At 41.4% G+C, this 23,565-nt stretch overlaps 1 protein-coding gene across 2 annotated transcripts; it reads right to left on the minus strand.

The window, feature by feature from the left end:
* Nucleotides 1-5,087: 5,087 nt before the first annotated feature.
* Nucleotides 5,088-11,520, minus strand: FCRLA (Fc receptor like A; the record flags this gene model as incomplete). 2 transcript variants are annotated; one of them, XM_081224874.1, is made up of 6 exons in its annotated part: nt 5,088-5,389; nt 6,228-6,512; nt 6,985-7,251; nt 7,572-7,724; nt 7,995-8,009; nt 11,427-11,520. In XM_081224874.1, the coding sequence occupies 6 exons, from the start codon at nt 11,503-11,505 to the stop codon at nt 5,088-5,090; spliced, it is 1,101 nt and encodes a 366-aa protein (XP_081081000.1). The 2 variants fall into 2 exon arrangements, with proteins under 2 accessions (XP_081081000.1, XP_081080999.1); XM_081224873.1 differs by lacking the exon at nt 7,995-8,009 and having other exon boundaries at nt 11,427-11,505.
* Between the last annotated feature and the right edge of the window lie 12,045 nt (nt 11,521-23,565).

A 23,565-nucleotide genomic window follows, 5' to 3' on the forward strand; every position in this document is an offset into this window, starting at 1 on the left:
CTCACGGGCCTAATTGCTCCGCGGCATGCGGGATCCTCCCAGACCAGGGCTCGAACCCGCGTCCCCTGCACTGGCAGGCAGACCCCCAACCACTGCGCCACCAGGGAAGCCCTATCTTTTGTCTTTTTGATAACAGCCATTCTGACAGGTGTGGGGTGATATCCTATTGTGGTTTTAATTTGCATTTCCCTGATGATTAGTGACATAGAGCACCTTTTTATAATATATACCCATTGGCAATATGTATGTCATTTTTTGAGAAATGTCTATTCAGATTCTTTGTCCATTTTTTAATCCAGTTATTGGGTTTTTTTGCTATTAAGTTGTTTGAGTTTCTTATATATTTTGGATGTTAACCCCTTATCAGATACAGGGTTTGCAAATATTTTCTCCCATTTCACTCTGTTGATTATTTCCATTGCTGTGCAGAAGCTGTTGCTTCTTCTCATAGATGTACAAAGGAATGAAGAAACATGTAAGATAACCAACTTAGACTTTTAAAAAGCATCCAATTAAAAGCATTAAAATGATTGACCTGAAGTTGAGGTCAAAATTATTTTATTACACTTAGAGAACTGATTTAGGAATAGAAAAATAAATGGGTTCTTCTCTTCAGAAATGCATAAATATTGGGATTTCTGAGAGTAGTGTCAGGCTGGGCATTAAGAATGATCTAGTTCAATAATTCTCACTTTGGTCTGTAGATACCTGGGGGGTCTAATGACCCTTTAAGGGGCCTGCAAAGTCAAAACTCTGTTTGTAATAATACTAAGAGGTTTGCCTTTTTCACTAGGTTGACACTTGCATTGATAGCATAAAGCAACAGGGAATAAAACTGCTAACTCCAAAGCACAATTTAAGGCAGTGGCACCAAACTGTATTTTTCACCGTTATGTTATGCACTCACAGTAAGAAACCAAAACCAAAACAAAACCTTGATGAAATAATTTTTTAAATTAATTTTATTAAATTTTGAGCTCAAAATATACGTTTTTAATATTCTGTGTGATGAAATAGGAAGTATGCACTTCTGTACTGAAATACAAAGGCTGTCTTCATTGAAAGGTGTTACACAATTGAGTTCTGAGCTGTACCAGAACAAGCTACTCTTTTTCTTGGAATACCATTTTTAATTGAAAGAATGACTAAAAAACTATGGTCATTCAGATTTGGGTATTTCTCAGACATTTTCTCAAGAGTGAACAAAGTGAGTCTGTCACTTCAAGGAAAACATCCGACAGTAATTATTGCCAATGATAAAACTCAAGCTTTCAAATGAAAATTAGAATTTTGGAAAAATTTGTATTTATGATCATGATCTTGACAGCTCCCCAGTAATTAAAGACTTTTCTGAAGATATTGGTGGTGATATTACATTCGATTTTTAAAATATTGTATATAGTGAGATGGTATCAACATTTGAAAGGTCTGTATAACTTTGTGAACAAATATTTTCAACCAACCAATTCATGGGTGAAAGATGTGTTTAAAGTACAGGAAGGACTAATGAATTTTAATGTAACAGAGTAAGAAACACTTGTTACTATGGTTTCAGATTCCATAATGCAACTCCTGTTTAAGAAACTACCCCTTGTCGAGTTTTCAGGAAGCATCAAAGAAGAATATCCACAATTATATGAAAAGGCTCTTAAAATGCAATTACAAATCTATGAGGTGGGATTTTCTTCATAAGCTTCCATTGAACTCTCCTTTGAGGACAGAGATCATGTTAAATTTGTCTTCTTTTTTTCTCATAGAACCTTGCACATAAATGTCAAATTAAATGAAGGTGCTTCTGTACTGACAAAAATTAGCTGTCTTGTCTGGCTGGGAAAATGTGTGAAACATCTACAGTCATATCTTTAAGGTCAACAAAAAAATGTTCACCAAATCCAGCAATACTAAGGGTATACTGGGGGCAATCTTTAGTAAGTTGGGGTTACTTGGGGATCAGTAAAGGAAAGAACTACTTCATACTGTAGGTAATAAACTTGACTTCTTATTACTTCTAAGAAAAGACAATGGCAGAAAACATAAAGGAATCTGAAGATGATTTAGAGAAATATATATATATATATTTAAGGAGGCCTAAATTCCTACTCTGAGATTTTAAAAATTAATAATTTAGGGCTTCCCTGGTGGGGCAATGGTTAAGAATCCGCCTGACAATGCAGGGAACACAGGTTCGAGCCCTGGTCCGGGAAGATCCCACATGCCACAGAGCAACTAAGCCCGTGCGCCACAACTACTGATCCTGCACTGCAGAGCCCACATGCCACAAATACTGAAGCCCACACACCTAAAGCCCATGCTCCACAACAAGAGAAGCCATCGCAATGAGAAGTCTGTGCACCGCAATGAAGAGTAGCCTCCTGCTCGCCGCAACTAAAAAAGCCCGCGCACAGCAACGAAAACCCAATGCAGCCAAAACTAAATAAATAAAATAAATAAATATATGTATGAGTGAATGGTTAAACAATATATTCCTTTGTATAAAGGGCATCACACCATATGGTATCTTCTGGGACTTGCTTTTTTCACTGAATGTTAATATTCCTGATACTCTTTTATGTTGCTGCATTGTAGCTATGGTTCATTTATTCTACTGTTGTATAGTATTCTGTTCTGTGAAGATAGCACAACTTACCCATTTTTCCATTGAACAACTGAATTGACTCCACAACTGAATTGACTCCAAAGTTCTGATTTTACAAATAGTGCTATTATGAACATTATTGTACTTGTCTTCTGGTATACATGTACTCGGCATATATACCCAGGCATGGAATTCTGGGTTATAGGGTATGCAAGTATTCACCTTTACAAGATAATAGATGTGCTTTGTATCTAATGTTTATTTCAGAGATAACATCCAGTGTAGCTGCATTAGGACCTCTGTGGGTCACAGAATCCTAAACTGCACAGGCCATAAACCCAATCTAGTATAACAATTCCTCTTTCCCACCCCCTCTCCAACTTCCCCAGGACAGGTAGAGACAGATAAATCTCTCTCACTCTCTCTCTCTCTGTCTCTCTCTCTCTCTGTCTCTCTCTCTCTCTCTCTCTCTCATTCTTTCAGTTATGTCCTTGCCTTCCTCATCCCTGATGATAGCAGATTCTCTCCCTGAGGCTTCCAAGTTCCTGACCTAATCTGGGTCCCCTGGGGAGAATCTGAAGATTTTGCTGATACCAGACATACCACTCATCCTTTAAGGTTCAGCTTAATTCCCATCTTCTTCTCGATGCCTTCCCTTATTATGCTGACCCAATTCAATTCAATGAAACAAAATTTACTGAGAGTTTAAATATGCCTCATTAAACTAGACACCAATGAGTCAATGTGGATCAGAGAGCTCAAGGAGCTCTAAAAGAGCTCACCCTCTAGTGAACAGAAATAAGATAGTAAAAAATTAAAATGCAGTGTGACGATAGAGGTCCACACAGACACATGGATGAGGAGTACAGAAGTGAGACACTTAGCCAGCTGCACCCATTTCTTCCTTCCTTGATCTCGGTTAGCTTTTATTGTCTGTACATGACTTCCTTATTTAGCATGAGCTTGCAGGATGCGTTCATGAACGTGGTACCATTAGCTGAGATCAATTCCATGTAGAATGGTTATAACATAGTATCTTTGGAGGTCCAGCATAGTCCACTGGCAGCTGAGCTTCCACTTTGGTCATCCACCAAATGACATATCTCTGGTCATCAGTTCTTGCAACTCCCATTCATACAGTTGCTAATCGATCCTCTCATGCTGCAGTGATATTTGCGGACTTTTACCAATTTCCAGTTGCTTTCTGATCTTTCCACTTGAAGGTGTTAGGAGCCACCATAAAATTGGCATTTTAGAGGGAGCTAGGAACCACCATAAAACTTGAATTTTAACATCCAGCATGATTCTATTCCTGTATTTCTTTGTGGCATGTCTGGACCGATCACATGTACATATTTTGTAAATCACTGTGGGTCCAATCTACACACAGAATAAATGGCACAAAGAAAAAGTACACTGGATAACTTCATACCACAAGATTTAGGAGAAACATGGTAGAATGCTCTTTGGCTGAGGTCATAAAATGGTGTGCTAACTCACTGACCAAAGGTTACTGTAGAATCTGGCAGGCTAACTCTCATTGGCTGAGAATGTACAATAGTCCAAGCATAGAAAAAAAAGTATTACTATGGTACCAAAATAGATTTATGTATATTTTTAAAGAAAAATATTTCAGAGATGGATTAAAACAAATAATTGCTGCTCTGGCATTGTTCTACTCGATCACATGTTGCTGAGTCCACTAGGATCTTATGGGAAATTTTTATATACCCTGCTTTAATTGTTTAATGGGTAGGAGTATTACTGCCCCTCCATCCCAAATTGTAAACTTACTATAGACAGAGACACTGTCTTATGGGTATACTTAACATAGCATCAACTTGGGTATGTAGCAGAGGCCAACAAAATACCAGCACGTAATTAATATTTGCTGAATAAGGCTAGGAGGAGAGAATAAGTAGAAGAAGCAAAGGTCCATCCCAGAGTCCAACACCTCCGTTAGGCTGGGGTTTCCCAACCTCAGCACTATTGACATTTTGGACCAGATAATCCTTTGTTGTGGAAGGCTGTTCTGTGTATTATAGGATGTTTAGCAGCATCCCCAGCTTCTACTCACTAGACACCAGTAGCACACCCTCCCCGCAATGTAACAATCAAAAATTTCTCCAGACATTGCCAAATGTCCCCTAGGGTGGGGAGGGATTGCCCTTGGTTGAGATTGCTGCATTAAATCTATCATCTCATTGCTTCTCTTTCAATCACCAGATTCTGGTCTGGGCAACAGAAGGCAACTCCTGGTCTAGATAGAGCAGGAATATGTTGTCATGTTAAGGGAGAATATACAATTATAGCTAAACTCTAATTATCACTTTGTACACATTTATTTATACTCACCTATCCCTGATACTCTAACAAAACACTGGGCAACTTGTAAAACTACTTATGCTTAAGTATGGATGGAACGGAAAGAGGAAAAATAGAAAGAGTTGGATTTATTGGGGGTAGTTGAGCAACGTGGCAGGTGAATTATTTACTCATATTTGGCAGGACCCTTTGTGGTCTGAAGCTTCAGGTGGCCAGACAAGTCCCTCAGCTCCATGACCAGGTGACCAAGGATGACCCTTATATCCTGCATTTGTTTGAGGAGAACACCCATCTGGTGATGCAGATGGGGATCTGGGAACTGCAGAGGGGAAGAGGAGCCCAGATCCTTAGAAGAAGGGGTGGGCGGTGGAGGCAGAGGCCCAGGGGGCTCCGTAGAAGTAGTTTCTGGAGCAGCTGATTTCTGAGGAGCTGGATTCAAGGTGGGAGGTGCAGCAGAGCTGGAGGGACCTGGATTATGGGATAGGAGACACAGACAAGAGTGAAGTCTGACTCTGGCCCTACCCTCATATTCCTGGTCAGTCTTTCTTATTCTCTGAAAATAGCTACGGGGCCCAATGGCAACAAAATCTTGAGGACTCTGGTCCAAATTTGAATCTGAAGCATAGTTACTTTTGCTTGAAAATCTTGCACAATGAGGCCTCATCATTAGAGGGCTATGGATATTAGCCAGTTCTTCCTCTTTCAGTCTAATTCCTTACAATATGCATGTGGTAACTGGCCCTAGGTCAACCTCTTATTGTATATGACATTAGTGTAATTCCTTATCCTTTTGCCAGCCTTCAGTGTTCTGAGGACACCTCTGCTGGCCCCTCGAGTCACCTCCTCTTCAGAATGAGCATCTCCCATTCCTCCCATTATTTTCCTTATGACATGACTCAAGCGCCCTCACTACCCTGGACACCTCCTCTGGGTATACTTCAGGTCAAATGCAGCCTTCTTAATGGGGACTCCCAGAATTGAATAGAAACTCTAGACTACTTCGTCCTCACACTAGATACTATATTCCTACCAATGCCCAGAGGTCATGTAGAGAGTGTAAAGCCTATGGGGAAGCAGCTGTGGAGTTGACTCAGGTCTTCGTTTGATGAGGTATACACCACAGTCTGAGGGAGAAGTTTCCTATTTGTGCTTTCTTCCATCACTAGGGACTCTGGCTTATTGTTCCTGTCTCCCATGTGTCCTTTCTTAACCTGCTTACACTGAACCTTAGCTCAAAAACCCAATTGTCCTATTGCCCCCCACCCCTGCCTTTTCACACACACCAGACATATACACACTAACTCACCCTGCACCCTGATCTCCAGCCTGGGGCTCTGTTTCCAAACTTGGTTGTCCTCAGTGGCTGCTTCACACCAGTAGGACCCAGAGTGTGACTCTGAAGCAGTGGGGATCTGGAATTCTGAGGAAGGGCCCCTGCTACGCACTGTCCTGCTGTCCTTGTAGAAGGAGAAGAGGAGGCGGGCAGCTGACCTCTGCAGGGGCAGCTTTGTCTGACAGCTCAGGGTTACCGGGCTTCCCTCTTGGGGCTCAGCTGAGGGTGTGGCTCTGAGAACCGGGGCTCGAAACAGTTCTGGGGGAGAGATAGGTGAGAAAGAAGAGTTCAGCCATCCTACATTCAGGTGGACCCATGACAGGCAAAGAACCCCAGTCACACTTTCCTCCCCCTATTTCTATCGGGAAGGAGTTCTCTTAGAAAAGTTCCATTTGGACCTTTCAAGTCCTATCTCTCTTCAATAGACAGGACTAGAAAAGATCTAGAGATGGGCAAATCTGACCGTAATCCAGATGCCCAGTCAGTGAACACTGGGAAGCATAGAACTGTAGGACAAAGCAGCAGGAAACATGCTAAACTTGGAGTTGGGCTAAATGACTTGAAAAGGCAATGCTAAGATGCTGCCCCTTTTGAAGCCCAACTTGGACATTTGCCAGCAACCTACTCCTTAACCCTTCAGTGACCTTACCATCTCCAATGAAAGACATTTTTGGTCCCTCTGTCTCTCCCCACCTGCCTCTGACACAATGACACTGCTTCTAGCTCTTACCTTGAACTGTGATAGCCACGGGAGATGCCGTTTCTGGGCTCCCAGGACCAGGGCTCCTGAAGATAGCACTGCAGTGGTAGTGCCCGCTGTCTGCCTTTTGCACCACGGCGATGGAGAATTCCTTGTTAGGTCCAGGGGGACCCAGGGCTGAGCCATCTTGGTAAAAGGTGACCTGGGTCAGTGGCCAGTCTTGCCAGGCCTGGCAGCGCAGAACCAGAGGGTCTCCCTCAAATACAGGCCAGGTTGGACTTTGGAGGATCAGCCAGTCTGCGGTCCAAAGCAAGAGCTGAGTGTGACCCACTGCCTTCCTTGGGAGCTCCCTCAATGCTGCCCACAACAGACCCCTCTAATCTTTCTCTGAGGGGCCAGGTAACTTTCACCACTGGTTGGGAGTATAGAACAACTTCTCTAGGGCCTAGCACAGAGGGCACCCTGGCTTCTTGGGCTGAAGATGGGGCAGATGATATCTCATCCCATGGCCAGTGTCAGGGGGAACCTTCCTGAGTGGGCTGTGGGGCTGAAAGGAGAACTTTGGGAACTGGGAGAAAGACCTGGCCTGCCCTGGTCAGTCCTTCCTGGGACCTCACCGTAGGACACAATCAGATGGAAGGGTTCACTGAAAGTGTAGCCCTTGACCTGGAAGTCGACTTCCCTTGGGTCCGTCAAGTCATCCTCAGTGTGGCAGCTGCTCTCCTGGGTGCTGACAGGTCCTTCGCACTGGAGCGCCTCAAAACTGGCACCTGAGGAGGGCGTGGTCCGAGAAGAACCAGAAAATGATGCTGTGACTGGAGAAAGAGGACAGGAAATTGCTTTCCACAAGTGTTCCTCCTTCTCCTCAGGGAATTATATTTTTTAGAGTAGAATAGGAAGACATCAAAACATTTTTTCCAAGAGACCCATATGGATCTTTCAGAGGGATACAGCTGACTTGATTCGCTGGCTTCCAGGTGCTGTCAGTGAATGGACTGTGGTTTGAAGAAGGGGTGCGGGGGAGAGAATGGTGAACTCACCAGCATGACATCCAGCTGCAGTGCAGGAAACCAGAGGCCAAAGACAACGAGGACCCCAGGGCAGGCAGACACAGGACAGGAGGGAAAGGGAGATGATCAGATTCTAACATTTGTTGGGTGTTTACCACATACCAGACACTGCCAGGCACATTCACACCTTATCACACAAATCTTGAAAGATTTCTAGGTATGTGATTTCACTCCCATTTTATAAATCTTAACTGAAACAGGTTTAGAAAAGTCAATTCATTTACCCCAATTTAAAAAGAGAATAGGGAGCGGAGCAAGAAACTCAGGTATGTCTGAGTCCAAAATCAGTGTTCTTTTTACTTCATTGTTCAGACGTGATCTACTTTAGTCTTCAGACCGTCCTTGGGGGCTTTCTTCCAAATTTTCATTTCCCCAAATTCACTTGGTTCTTCATCCTTGAATATGTTATCTACAAACTAGCTTTTAGTATCTTCTTCCTTGCTCTCCCTTTCAGGTCTTCCTTTTTCAGCCATCTCTAACTTAACGTCCTCTGTCCCTTGAACTTTCCCTGGCAATGGTAGAGTCTATCCTGTGTCTTTCTCTCTACACCTGAACCTCTACTCCCAGTCTGTACTGGTAACTATGGAACAATTCTTTCTTTGTTTGGGGTTCAGTAGAGTTACAGATTTCGCACAATATGTCTCCTCAGCCTATCTCTTAGTTCCATGGTTGACCAAGGCAAGGTAAATTTCTCCCATCTCCATGACTACTTGTTGTCCCTTGTAATGCCTCTCCTCCTTTTCTGGCTCCATGTTCATTAACATGTACTCAGTTCTTCACTCTGTCCTTTCCTATCCTACTTGCTTTTGTTCCCTCCCACTTCCAAAGGCCCAGGACTCTTCTTTGACCTTGTAACTTCCCTTAGCAAGGCCCCTCTCTACTTCCTAATTCTCATTACATCAGTACCAAGTGCTTTCTTTAGATCCTCTCTCAGCTCCCTTTGACACTCTGCTACCCATTTTCAGTTCCTCCACTGTCACTCAACTAGACTCAGCCTCCTGTCTTTTTCTAAAATAAAATACTATTGGGCTATCAGGCACTTTCACTCAATAAACTATGTGGTAGTTATTATTATTCTCATTTTATGGATAGGAAAACCAAATTCAGAAATACGAAAAGTGACTTTTTCAAAGTGGCATAGAGCTGGTAAATAAAAGAAGAGGGGCTTGAAAACAGAGCATGATTCCATGTCTAGAGTTCTCACAACAATATCACTGCTGTATCTTAATACAGTCACCCAGTCCTGTCTCTATGAGTTCAATAAAACAATTCAATAAAACAACTATTGTGCAGGGATAAAGCAGGTGCTGAGAATTCAAAGACAAATAAGAGAAAGTTAAAAAACAAACAAAAAGGCATTGTCCCTGCCTACAAATAACTCTCAGTTCAGTGGATGCACAGGCATGTGAAGAGATTGTTTCAGCACGAGGAAGAGAGTAATATGAAAGAATTATCTCAGGCAGCCATCAAAGCAGAGAGGAGGGCTCAAGGAAGATTTCCTGGTAAAGATGCCACCTAAGCTGAGTCTTTAGGGATGCCCAGAGTAAGTGAGAGAGGAATAGGGAGCAATGGGGAGAGCTCATTTCAGGCAGAGGTAGCAGTATGAGCAAAACTTTGGAGATAGGTAAGAGTCTGGTGTGTGAATATAAGCAAGTTGGGATTTATTAGAGAATAAATTTCAAGGCTCAAAGGGTGAGAGAAGAGGCTGAAAAGTTTTAAAAGAGGCCAAGTTATGGTGGACCCTTAATGCCATGATAAGGAGCTTAGGCTAGCAGACTTGAATTTTAGAAATCACTCTGGCTGCAGAGTTCAGAATTTATTTCAAGGACACAAGGCTGAGACATGAAGATTAGTTAGGAAGTTGTTGGACTAGCCCAAGACAGAAAGGATGAGGGCTTGTCCTAGGATACCGTTAGTTATGTTTCAGGGAAAAGACTGGCTCTAAGACCACCTTAGAAGGTAGACATTGCCAAACTTGATAATTGATCATGTGTAGAAGATGAAGGAGAAAGAGGAATCTAGGTTGTCTCCCAAGTTTTTGACCAGGATATCTGGGTGGATATCATTAACTGAGATCAGAAATAGTGAAAGATGAAATTAGGAGAATTCCCTTGTGGCCTAGTGGTTAGGATTCTGGGCTTTCACTGTCATGGCCCGGAGTTCAATCCCTGATCAGGGAACTGAGATCCCACAAGCCCGCAAGCAGTGCAGCACAGCCAAAAAAAAAAAAAGATGAAATTAGGAGAGGGAGGGACCAAGAGGACAGAGCTCTGGTCATACTGTGCTGAGATACCTTGAAACATACAGGTAGCTATATCTGTGCAAAGCTTGATGTTTGAATGTGAAACTCAAAAGCATGATTTGGGTTGGAGATATGACTTAGACCTCTTAATTATAGAGTTGTAGTGGTAAAAATTATACAGACGAATAGCTCACTAAGGAGACTGTAACTTAAAAAGTAGGGAGGGAAGGATGCAACTGTAGAAAACACCAGTCTTTAGGAGAAAGAGGGACGTCCCTGGTGGCGCAGTGGTTAAGAATCCGCCTGCCAATTCAGGGGACATGGGTTTAAGCCCTGGTCCGGGAAGATCCCACATGCCGCGGAACAACGAAGCTTGTGCGCCACAACTACTGAAGCCCATGCACCTAGAGCCCACACTTCACAACAAGAGAAGCCAGTGCAATGAGAAGCCCGTGCGCCAGAATGAAGAGTAGCCCTCGCTCGCTACAACTAAAGAAAGCCCATGCCCAGCAGTGAAGACCCAATGCAGCCAAAAAAAAATAAATTAAATAAATTAATTAATTTAAAATAAATAAATAAAATAAATTTTTTTTTAAAAAAGAGAAAGAGAAGAGAAGCCACCAAAGGGACCAAGAGAGATATATGGAGTACAGGGAGAAGCCAGGGGAGTAGATATTGCCAAGGAAGAATAAGTGATCAACAGTGCCCAATACAGAGAAGTCCAGCAGGATAAGATTTTAAAACTGTGCAGTGTCAATATAAAGGTCATATAGCACCCTGATCAAAACTTCCAGTGGAAGTTTCCAGTGGAAGCCAGACTGCAAGCATTGAGGAGTGAGTGAAAAGTGGGGAAGTGGAGAAAGCAAGTTCAGACTACTCTTTCAAGAAATTTATCTGAGAAAAGGAAGAAAAGAACTGAGATTGTAGCTAAAGAAGACATCATAGTCAAGGGGACTTTAAGGATGGAAAAAGTTTGAAGATTTTTATATTCAGGAAGAGCCATTCAGTCCTGCACACCAAACTTTCTTATACTATCCTTCTTATCCCACCTGAACATGGCTTCTTTGGAGGGCTGAAGTTAGTCCATGCTTCTTTCCTTTGGGTCTTTTCCCCAAAGTCAGGAATATCTCCACTTCCACACATTCAAAGATTTTACTTACCCAGTAGCATCTGGGCTGCCCAGAGCATAGCAGGAGAAAAGTAGAAGGCCCCAGCCATGAGGACACAGCCCAGCTTCATGGTGACTGTGTTTAGGTCTCCTGCAGCTTCTAACACACTGATTTTCTTCAACACGATACCTCTCAAATTAGAAAAGAGGAAGTAAATCTAACTGTCTGATCTCCTTTCATATGGGACCTATTTTTAAATTTTATTTACTTACTTATTTATTTATTTATTTATTTTTGGCTGTGTTGGGTCCTAGTTGTGGTGCGTGGGCTCCTCTCTAGTTGTAGTGCGCAGTCTCCAGAGTGTGTGCGCTCAGTAGTTGCGACGCACGGGCTTAGTTGCCCCGAGGCATGGAGGATCTTAGTTCCCCCACCAGGGAACAGACCCTGCATCCCCTGCATTGGAAGGTGGATTCTTAACCACTGGACCACCAGGGAAATCCCTGGGGCCTATTTTCAACTTTGCAATCAGCTTTCATCCTTCAGATTGACCAGGTGGGTTCCAGCATCAATAGCACCCTTAGGGTTGTGGATGAAATGATAGCCTTCTCAATTGTTCAAAAATTCCCCCATAGAGTTCAGAGACCTTCCAAAGCACACAATTGTCTGATAGCCCACCAGCCTTCACAGACTCTGGGAAAGGTCAGTACAACAATCATCCATTTCACTGATGAAATAACTGGGGACAGGAGGCAGGAAATTGCTTGAAGGCTACCCAGAAAGTCACAGGGAGAGCAATGGTGAGAATTCAAGTGTCCTGCCTTGTCCTGCTCCAAGCCTTACATGTTTCTAGTAACCAGACTGGAGCAGGACAGAACGGGGAAGAAGATTGGTAATGGCACCAAATTAGACATCAGATTAGTCCCCTGGTATAATCCTACCATCCAAAGCCCACACAAATTTGTACATAAATTTTTCTAGACTCGTGCCTCAACTCTCTGTTTCTACAGTATGACTAAGGCTCTTCAGTGTCAGTGGAAATCTGAGTACAAGGCAGAGAGAGTCCCCTGGGAAAGAGCAGAAGGAAAAAGAAAGTCGATTTCCAGAGGACCTAGCAGTAAGCCCAGGCCTCAGGCGCATGGCCCAAGTACAAACCACTGATCCTGAAGAAATTAGAGACAGAAGGCATCCGATAGCTTGAGAAACCTGAGGAGGGTCAGGAATAGGGGCAATATGGAGGTCACAGCATCTCTCTTCAGTTCCAGGGTGCCTTATGGGAACCATTGTCCCTGCCTCCGAATGTTTGCTGTTTGACTGAGGTCTCTTCAATGGCAGGGCCCATGCCTTTTTTCACAGGGACCACACTCCTCTCCCCTCCCCATCATAATACCCACCAGGCCCTCAGATGGTTACTTGGGGATGAAATGAGCCATCATAAATGGGGGAAGGCAGTCCTGCCTGAAGGCAGAAGGAGGGCCAGCGTGACCCTTCAACTGTGCAAAAACCACACGTCAGAACAGACATGTTAGCAACGGAGGCATGAGAGAGCGGATACTTCTCAGTCTAAAATAAGAATTTAGAATACATTTTCCATGATCTGAGAGACAAATGTTTTTGTGCAGGTGGCCCCGGGGAATCTGGTAAGAGTAGGGGGTGAATATGGGTGTAGGGGGAGGCAGTGAGGCAGTAAGCCTTGCAGGTGATGTGAAAGAACCAGCAGCCTCAGAAGAGGAAGAGAAGTCTGGGCCAGACCTAATGAAAATTAAGAAAATGAAATGTGTTTAGATGGACCTCCACCCCTAGCACTCCCTAAAATATAGACTCTCAGAATTAGGTCTTTAAGGGGCTTGCAAACTAACCCAAGAAATCTTTTCCATCTCATGCCACCCCTTCTCCTTAACTGTCCTTACCATTGAGGTACCTGAATAGAGGCTCTCATCTATACGTACCGTCTGCATCAACTCTCACAGGATCCTACTCTCAAAATGGAAAGCAAGAAGGTCTCTGAACATACGGGATGAAACTATCATGTTCTTTACACTGAAATTTCTACGAAGCTTCTAGAAAATTTTACTCACTTGAAGCCTGATCCATGAGCTATTTAGAACAGATGTGCTTCACTTGGAAAAGAGCAACACTGGGTCTGTTACATGCTTATGGAGTCCAACCTCAGTTTCTTGAGTTAGTTCTGCCCCAGAATTTTCACAGGGCAATGAGGCAAGTCCCCGTCCTCATCCCATCCCAATACCAATTAGACCTTTGATATCATCCCCAACTGCTCCTGGCTTGTCACAAGTGGGCTGATGTTTATTTTTTCTTTATTTTTAATTGGGTAGATAAAAGATATTTATAAAAGATGTGAAGGTATAAAGAATAATGATGCAATGCAGACTTTTGCACCCTCGCCCACCTGAGGAAATAGAGTATTACCATTATCCTTGAAGTACTGTGTGGGTCTCTTCTGATTTCATCCTCTTCCTTCCCTGTGACAATCAACCACAATCCTGATCTTGCATTTATCCCTCCCTTTATTTTATTTTTATTTTTGCTTTTTAAATTTTATTTATTTATTTTTAAAATTGAAGTATAGTTGATTTACAATGTTATGTTCATTTTCTGGTGTACAGCAAAGTATCACCCCCTTTATTTTACAGTTGTAATAAATATAATTTTGCACTATAAACTTTAGTAAATTGAATAATATTGTATTTATTGTTCTGAACCTTACCTTCTTCTCTTTTTTCTGTGAATTTCTTTATTAGCCTTTCGGTGGGGACCAAAAGTTCTTAATTCCTTTTCTGGCACACTTCAGGTCAGATGTGTGTGTGCACGTGTGTAGGTGTTTCATGTTTGAAAACTATTTTTTAAGAGTAGTTTTAGATTCATCACAAAACTGAGGGGAAGGTACAGAGTTCCCACATCGCTCCTGCTCGCACACATGCACAGCCTCCCTCTTTCTTGCCAGCTCCCACCAGAATTGGTACCTTTGTTAAAACTGATAAACCTAGCACATCATAATCACCCAAAGTCCACAGTTCACATTAGGGTGCATTCTTGGGGTTGTACATTCTATGGGTTTAGACAAATGTATCCATAATTATAGTATCATATAAAGTATTTTCACTGCCCTACAAATCCTCTGTGCTCTGCCTACTCATCCATCTACTTCCCCAACCCCTGGAAACCACTAATCTTTTTACTGTCTCCATAGTTTTGCCTCCTCCAGAATGCCATATAGTTGAAATCATACACTGTGTAGCCCTTTCAGATTGGCTTCTTTCACTTAGCAATATGCACTTGTTTCCTCCATTTCTTTTCATGGCTTGATAGCTGATTTCTTTTTAGCCCAAAATAAGATTCCAGGGACTTCTCTGGTGGTCCAGTGGTAAAGAATCCGCCTTCCAGTGCAGGGGACACAGGTCTGATCCCTGGTCAGGGAACTAAGATCCCGCATGCTGCAGGGAAATTAAGCCTGCGCGCCACAACCACTGAGCTCACTCGCCTCACCTAGAGCCCGTGTGCAGCAAACTACAGAGCCCACCTGCTCTGGAGCCTGCACGCCACAACTAGAGAAGAGAAAACCCGCACAACACAACTAGAGAGAAACCCACACGCCACAACGAAGAGCCAGCGCGCCTCAATGAAAGATCCCACATACCTCCCTCCACAAAGATCCCATGTGCCGCAACTAAGACCGGACACAGCCAAAAATAAATAAAATAATTAATTTTAATAAATAAAGCTTTTAAAAAAAAAGATTGCACTGTCTAGATATACCACAGTTTATTTTTCCATTCACCTACTGAAGGACATCTTGGTTGCTTCCAAGGATTGGCAATTATCAATAAAACTGCTATAAACATCCATGTACTAATCTTTTCATGTATTTACTTACTAACTGTATATATTCTCTTTTTTCCCCTGTCTAACTGTATATATTCTTTAATGAAGCATTAATTCAAATCTTTTGCCCATGTTTTAAAGTTGGGTTGTTTGTTTTCTTATTATTAAGTTGTAACAGCTTGGGCTTTTTTTTATTCTAGATGTATGTCCTTCATCAGGCAATATGTTTTAGAAATATTTTCTCCCAATCTGACTTGTCATTTTTTTTTTTTTTTGGCGGTATGCGGGTCTCTCACTGTTGTGACCTCTCCCATTGCGGAGCACAGGCTCCAGACGTGCAGGCTCAGCAGCCATGGCTCACGGGCCCAGCCGCTCTGCGGCATGTGGGATCCTCCCGGACCGGGGCACGAACCCGTGTCCCCTGCATCAGCAGGTGGACTCTCAACCACTGAGCCACCAGGGAAGCCCTGACTTGTCATTTTATTTTCTTATCATTGTCTTTCTTTTTGGAGGGGTATCATCCAAATAATTTGTGTATGTGTGTTTGTAGGGTTTGTGTGTGTGAGGTCCAGTATTTCTTTTATTTTTTCTTTTTCTTTTTTTAAAATTGATTATTGAAGTATAATTGACCTACAACACTATGTTAGTTCCAGGTGCACAACATAGTGAGTTGATATTTCTGTGTGCTACCAAATGATCACCACTCATTGTCTTTTGAAAAGCAGACATTTAAAATTTTTATAAAGTCCAATTTATCAGTTTCTCTTTTATAGAATAATTTTTTTCTTTTGTATATAGTTTTAAATTATATTTAATAAATCTCTGCCAAACCTAAGGTCATTAAGATTTTTTCTGTTTTCTTCTAGTTTTATAGGCTTAGTGCTTACATTTAGATATAGGATCCATTTTAAGTAAATTTTTTATTTATAGTGTGAAATGAGGGTTGAGGTTTAATTTTTACATATGGCTATCAACTGTTCCAGCACCATCGTTGAAAAGATTATACTTTCCTCATTGAATTGCCTTGGCATCTTTACCAAAAATAAATCGGCCATATGTTTGTTATTGTATGTCTGCACTCTCTTTAACTTTGTTCTTTTTTCAAACTTTCAAAAGCTATTGCATATAAATTTTGCATTTCCATACAAACATTGTTGCACTTTCATATAAAATTTAAAAACAGCATGTCAACTTAAAAAAAAAAGTGGGGGGGACTTCCCTGGTGGTGCAGTGGTTAAGAATCCGCCTGCCAACTCAGGGAACACGGGTTCGAGCCCTGGTCCAGGAATCCCACATGCCGCAGAGCAACTAAGCCCATGAGCCACAACTACTGAAGCCCACATGCCCAGAGCCTGTGCTCTGCAACAAGAGAAGCCACCGCAATGAGAGGCCCATGCACCGCAACAAAGAGTAGCCCCTGCTCGCAGCAACTACAGAAAGCCCACGTGCAGCAACGAAGACCCAACGTAGCCAAAAATAAATAAATTTATTTCTTTAAAAAAGCCTGCTGGGACTTTGATTCCATAGATCAACTTGGAGAGAATTGACATCTTAACAATTCCAAGTCTTCTGATCCATGACCACAGCATGCTCCCCATTTAAGTCTTCCTGAATTTCTCTTAGCAGTTTTTAGTATATATATATCTTGCACATCTTTTGTCAAATGTAACCCTAAATATGGCATATTCTTCATGCTATTGTAAATGGTACTTCAAAAAATAAATTTCTGATTGTTCATTGTTGGTATGTAGAAATACTAAATGGTTTTGCATATTGACTTTGTAACCTTGCTGAACTCACTCATTAGTTATAGGAGTTTTAAAATATAGATTCTTTGGGATTTTCTACATAGACCATTGGGTCATTTTCAAATACAGAAAATTTTATTTCTTCCTTTCCATCTGTGCATTTAAATTTTTTCTCTTATTGCCTTATTTCACTAGCTAGAACTTCCAGGACTATGCTGAATCAGAGTAGTAAGAGCAGACATCTTCACCTTGTTTCTGATCTTGGGGAGAAAGGATGCAGTCTTTCACTATTAATGACGTTAGATGTAAGTTTTTTTATATATGCCCTTTATCAGGTTAAGGAAGTTTCCTTCTGTTCCCACTTATTATTTTTAAAAAACAATTAATGGGTGTTGAATTCTGTCAAATGCTTTTTCTGCCTCTATTGAAATGATGATTTTTTTTGCTCTATTAATACAGTGAATTACATTAATTGCTTTTCAAATATAAAACCAACCTTGCGTTGCTCAAGATATCCTGTCCTTTTTTATACTGTTGGGCTTGCTAAAATTTGGTTTAACATTTTTTGCATCTATGATCATGAGAAATATTGGTCTCTAGGTTTCTTTTCTTATAATGTCTTTGCCCGGATATCTGAGTTGAGAAGTGTTCTTTCCTCTTATTTCTGGAAGACTTTGTGTAAAATTAGTATTATCTATTCCTTAAATGTTTGTTAGAATTCACCAGTGAAGCCATCTGAAACTCGAGGTTTTTATGTGGGAAAGTTTTGATAATAATTTCAATTTCTTTAATAGATATAGGGCTATTGAGGTTTATCTATTTCTCCTTGAATAAACTTGGATCGTTTTTGTACATCCAGGAATTTGTCCAAAATGTCTAAGTTATCAAATTATTGGCATAAACTTTTATTGTCCTTTTACTGTCTATAACAACCCTGTAGCTACTGAGTGCTTGGATGACTATTTGCAAAGCTATAGGATCTATAATGGTGCCACCTGTCTTATTCCTAAGATTTGAAAAAGTATTGCAGTACACTAAGTTACTCCTCACATCTTGACTTAGCTTGTTTTTATATTTCTTCCAAGAGAAAGAAGGAACAAAAGAAGGGAGGGGAGAAATGAGAGAGAGGGAGGGAGGGAAAAAGGGAGGAAGGGGGAGGAAAAGAGAAAGAATACACTCAGGTCCAGTTTCAGGTTGCTCAGATAGAAGCTGGACATCTCCAGACATGCCAGATATGAATTGACATACCCCTCTTTGGATGCCTGTTTCACCTACAATTAGAGGGGGGATTTTAAAAATCATTTATTTATTTATTTTTGGCTGCGTTGGGTCTTCGCTGCTGCACACGGGCTTTCCGTACTTGCGGTGAGCAGGGGCTACTCTTCGTTGCAGTAGGCAGGCTTCTCATTGCGGTGGCTTCTCTTGTTGCGGAGCACGGGCTCTAGGCGTGCAAGCTTCAGTAGTTGTGGCACGTGGGCTCAGTAGTTGTGGCTCGTGGGCTCTAGAGCACAGGCTCAGCAGTTGTGGTGCATGGGCTTAGTTGCTCCAAGGCACGTGGGATCTTCCCGGACCAGGAATCGAACCGATGTCCCCTGCATTGGGAGGCGGATTCTTAACCACTGCACCACCAGGGAAGTCCACAATTAGAGTTTTAGAACACACATTCAGAAAGCATGTACAAATATGCTCTGAGCTCCCCGAGGCACGAGACCTCTCACGCTACTTTTTCTCTTCCAGGAAGCAGTTCCCTGTTCCCAAATAAAGCCAATTCCTTACCTCCAGGAGACTAGAAGTATGAGGAACCTCACCCTGCTGCCAGGTGGACCTCATTTTCATAAAGAAAACTCACATATTCCTGGAAGATAGTGCTCAGAACTATTCCTTTAACCTGATTGCTGGCAGCAAATAAAAGAATTAAGAGTATTTCAGAGGATAGTGCCCTGGGCTCTTTCTCCTTGAGAAAGTGAAACTGCTCGAGGTTCTTTGACCAGAGGATTAAACAATATATTTGTGTGCATTTTTACTTACTCTCTTTGTTATTTATTTATTTTTGGCTGCGTTGTGTCCTTGTTGCTGTGCGTGGGCTTTCTCTAGTTGTGGCAAGCGGGGGCTACTCTTTGTTGCGGTGCACAGGCTTCTCATTGCAGTGGCTTCTCTTGTTGCAGAACATGGGTTCTAGGCACGCGGGCTTCAGTAGTTGTGGCTCACCGGCTCTAGAGTGCAGGCTCAGTAGTTGTGGCGCACAGGCTTAGTTGCTCCACAGCATGTGGGGTCTTCCCGGACCAGGGCTTGTACCCGTGTCCTCTAAATTGGCAGGCGGATTCTTAACCACTGCACCACCAGGGAAGTCCCTTACTCTCTTTGTGATGGCTCTGCAGATTGATTCAGCAAAACAGAGTTATTCTGAGCTGGCAAGAGGTACATCACAGTAGCAAGCAGGCTCTTGCTGGTGCCCAAAATGATGGTCTATCTGCCTTCTCTTTGCTGCTTTATTGGGGCCTGTCAGCACAGAGCACAGCCTTCAGCTTTCAGCCCCACATGGACTTATTAATGTAATTTGTTAATTAATTGAAATAAGTCTCTCAATGTCTTCGTTGAATGAGACTATCTAGCAGAACCATAGGCTTCTTTCCCCCGACACATGACTGAGAAAGTGCAAGTGTCAATAACTGTCTCTTCTTTTTTTTTTTTTTCGGTACGCGGGCCTCTCACTGCTGTGGTCTCTCCCATTGCGGAGCACAGGCTCCGGACGTGCAGGCCCAGCGGCCATGGCTCACGGGCCCAGCCGCTCCACGGCACGTGGGATCCTCCCAGACCGGGGCACGAACCCATGTCCCCTGCATCGGCAGGCGGACTGTCAACCGCTGCGCCACCAGGGAAGCCCGTCTGTCTCTTCTTTGACAGAGCAATTTTATAAGTATTTATTCTGTGCAGGAATACAGAGATGTCAATTACATTATTGCCCAAGTAACAAATTATGAAATAAGATAACCAAATAGAATTATGCATTTCAGATCTTCTGACTTTTTTTTTTTTTTTTCGGTATGTGGGCCTCTCACTGTTGTGGCCTCTCCCGTTGCGGAGCACAGGGTCCGGACGCGCAGGCTCAGCAGCCATGGCTCACGGGCCTAGCCGCTCTGCGGCATGTGGGATCTTCCCGGACCAGGGCACGAACCCATGGCCCCTGCATCGGCAGGCAGACTCTCAACTACTGTGCCACCAGGGAAGCCCAGATCTTCTGATATTCTTATCAAAGTCTTCAGTTTAACAATATATCAAATTGGATTCTTAGAGCCAGCTTTATTAGGCAGAAGGGTAATGCTCCCTCTGTTGATCCAGGAGAGAGGGGACATCTCTTTCTGAGACTTCTTTTATTAGTTATGAAGATGCATTTTTCAGATTAGAACCTGCAGTTTTAATTGTTTAGCACTATAAGCAAAAAGAAGGCTTATAAAATTCTATTTTGTGGTAGAAGTGATGTAGAAATGGATAGGGTTTTACTTCACAATAATAACATAAGGCACATAGAACATCAAGCTTCCAAATATAATTTATAATGATACATGCTAATTGTAGAAAGTGTAGAAAACACAGAAAAAGGAAATAAAGGGAAAATCACACATAATTCCTCCACCTAGAGACTTTTCCTATGGAGAGTTTGGTTGGGAGTTTTTCCCCACAACAAGTTCAGGAGGAAAATATAGCCTATGATTAACTCTATATATTGATAGAAAATATAAGTTTAAGTATGCATATTAAAAATATAATGCTTCAGACATCTTCTGGGAATGTGGGTAAAAGGCACTTTTCCCTATTCTTCCTACTAAGCACAAATAAAAGTCCTGGACATTACATATAATGTAATAAGATTCTTAAAAATTGGGAAGAAGAAAGTAGAACAGCTAGAGACTTTGGGACCTGAAGAATGACACAGTGGTGTGTTCCCTGGGTTTTCTCTTTGCTTTATATCTCAAATTTGGAGTTGAAAACCAGAGACCCAGAAATACCAATGACACAGCCAAAAAAAGAAGCCCCAGCAGAAGTATGTTCTCTCTAGCCAAATGACTAGAAAAGGACCAGCTTAGCATTACCAAAAACATTCAGACAATGAATGCTCCACTCCAGCAATATCACAGGGGAAAATGTGGCCCCACCTTACCCACAAAAGCATCAGATAAAGTAAACTTCAGAGCAGAGGTTATTACCAGAGACAGAGAGGGACATTATATAATGATAAAAGGATCAATCAACCAAAAAGACCCTACATTAATATGTAACAAATAGTACAGCTGTAAAATATGTGAAGCAAAAGTGATAGAATGGAAGGAGGACTTGACAAATCTACAATTACAGTTGGAGGTTTCAACGTCTCTCTTTCAACAATAGATAAACCAACTAGACAGAAAATCAACAAGGATATGGAAGAACTCAACAACACCATCAACCCACAGGATCTAATATCTGTAGAACACTTCACCCGGTAACAGTGGAACACTCATTTCTTTTCAAGTGTCCATGGAATATACACCAAGCTGGATCACATCCTGGGCAAAAACAAACAAAAAAACAACTCAACAAATTTGAAAGAATTGAAATCATAAAGAGCATGGTTTCCAGACACAATGAAGTCAAACAGAAAAGAACAGAAAAATCTCTAAACACTTGGAAAGTAAACAACATACTTCCAAATAATACATGGGTCAAAGAGAAAGTCTCAAAGGAAATTAAAAAATACATTGAACTGAATGAAAATGAAAATACAACATATCAAAATTTGTAAGACACAGTTAAAGTACTGCTGAGAGGGAAATTTAGAGCGTGAACCACTACATTAAAAAATAGAAAAATCTAAAAAAAAAAGAAAAAAGAAAAATCTCAAATCAATCATCTAAACTCCCACCTCAAAACCTAGAGAAAGGAGAGCAAAATAAGTCCAAAGTAAACAGAAGAAATGAAATAATGAGAAGAGCAGAAAACAATGAACACAGAGAAAAGATAGAGAAAATCAGTGAAACAAAAAAATATAGAAAGTTGATGTTTATTGAAAAGATTAAAAAGAAATGGACAAACCTCTAGCAAGACTGACCAAAAAAAAAAAAAGGAAAGAAGACACAAATTACCAATATCTCTGTGAAACAGGGGCTATCACTACAGAACTTGCATATATCAGAAGGAAAATTTTTAAATACTACAAATAATTTTATACACATAAATTTGACAACTTAGATAAAATGGAACAATTCCTTGAAATGTACAAGCTACCACAATTCACCCAAAATGAAATAGATAATTGAATAGCTCTATAATTATAAAGGAAATTGAATTCGTAACTTTAAAATTCCCCAAAAAGAAATCTCCAGGCCCAGATGGTTTCACTGGAGAATTCTGCCAAACATTTAAAGAAGAATTAACACCAATTTTTTACAGTCCCTTCCAGAATATAGAAGATGAGGGAACACATCCCAATTCATTTTAAGAAGTTACCTGATACCAAAGCCAGACAAAGAATACACACTATTTCTAATGCTCATGGAACATGTACCAAGATAGACCATATCCTTGGCCCAAAACAAATACAGGTTTAACACACATATAAAAAGAAAATTACAGACTAATAACTCTCATGACTATAAATACAAAAATTCTTAACAAAATATTAGCAAATAGATTTAGCAACATATAAAAAAGAATTACACACCATGACAAAGTGGCATTTATTCCTGGAGTGTAAGGATGCTTAAATATTTACAAATTTTTTCAGTGTAATTCACTATATTAACAGGCCAAAGAAGAAAAATCAGATGATTATCAATTTTTTAAAATTTTATTTATTTATTTTCTTTATTCTTTTGGCTGCATCGGGTCTCAGTTGCCGCACGCGGGGTCTGCGTTGAGGCGTGCTGGATCTTTTGTTGTGGCACAGGCTTCTCTCTAGTTGTGGCATGCAGGCTCCAGGGCACATGGGCTCTGTAGTTTGCAGCACACAGGCTCTCTCACTGAAGCGTGCAAGCTCAGTAGTTGTGGTACGCGGGCTTAGTCGCCCCGTGACATGTGGGATCTTAGTTCCCCGACCAGGGATTGAACCCATGTTCCCTGCATTGGAAGGTGATTCTTTACCACTGGACCACCAGGGAAGTCCCAGATGATCATCAATTAATGCAAAAAGAAAGCACTTGACGAAATCAACACCCACTGAGATAAAAGGTCTCAGGGAAAAAAAAAGAGGAATAGAAAAGAACTTCCTCAACTTGATAAAGAGCATCTATAAAAGGCCTACAGCTAACATCATACTTAACAGTGAAACACAGCTTGATTTCCCACTAAGATAGGAAACAAGTCAAAGATGTCTGCTCTCAACACTCTTACTCAACATAATGCTAAAAGTTCTAGCCAGTTTACTAAAGTAAGAAAATAAAATTAAAAGGCTTTCAGATTGGGAAGAGAGAAATAAAAATATCCCTACTTGTACATGATGATAGTCTATGTAGAAAATCTGAAGAATTCATAAAAAACTCCTAGAACTAATAATAAGTGAATATACAGCAAGTTTGCAAAACACAGGTAAAGAGTAAAAAATTAATTGTATTTCTATATATTTAGCA

The sequence above is a fragment of the Mesoplodon bidens genome (assembly GCF_964165515.1).
Source record: "Mesoplodon bidens genome assembly, chromosome: 2".
Classification (NCBI taxonomy): domain Eukaryota; kingdom Metazoa; phylum Chordata; class Mammalia; order Artiodactyla; family Ziphiidae; genus Mesoplodon; species Mesoplodon bidens.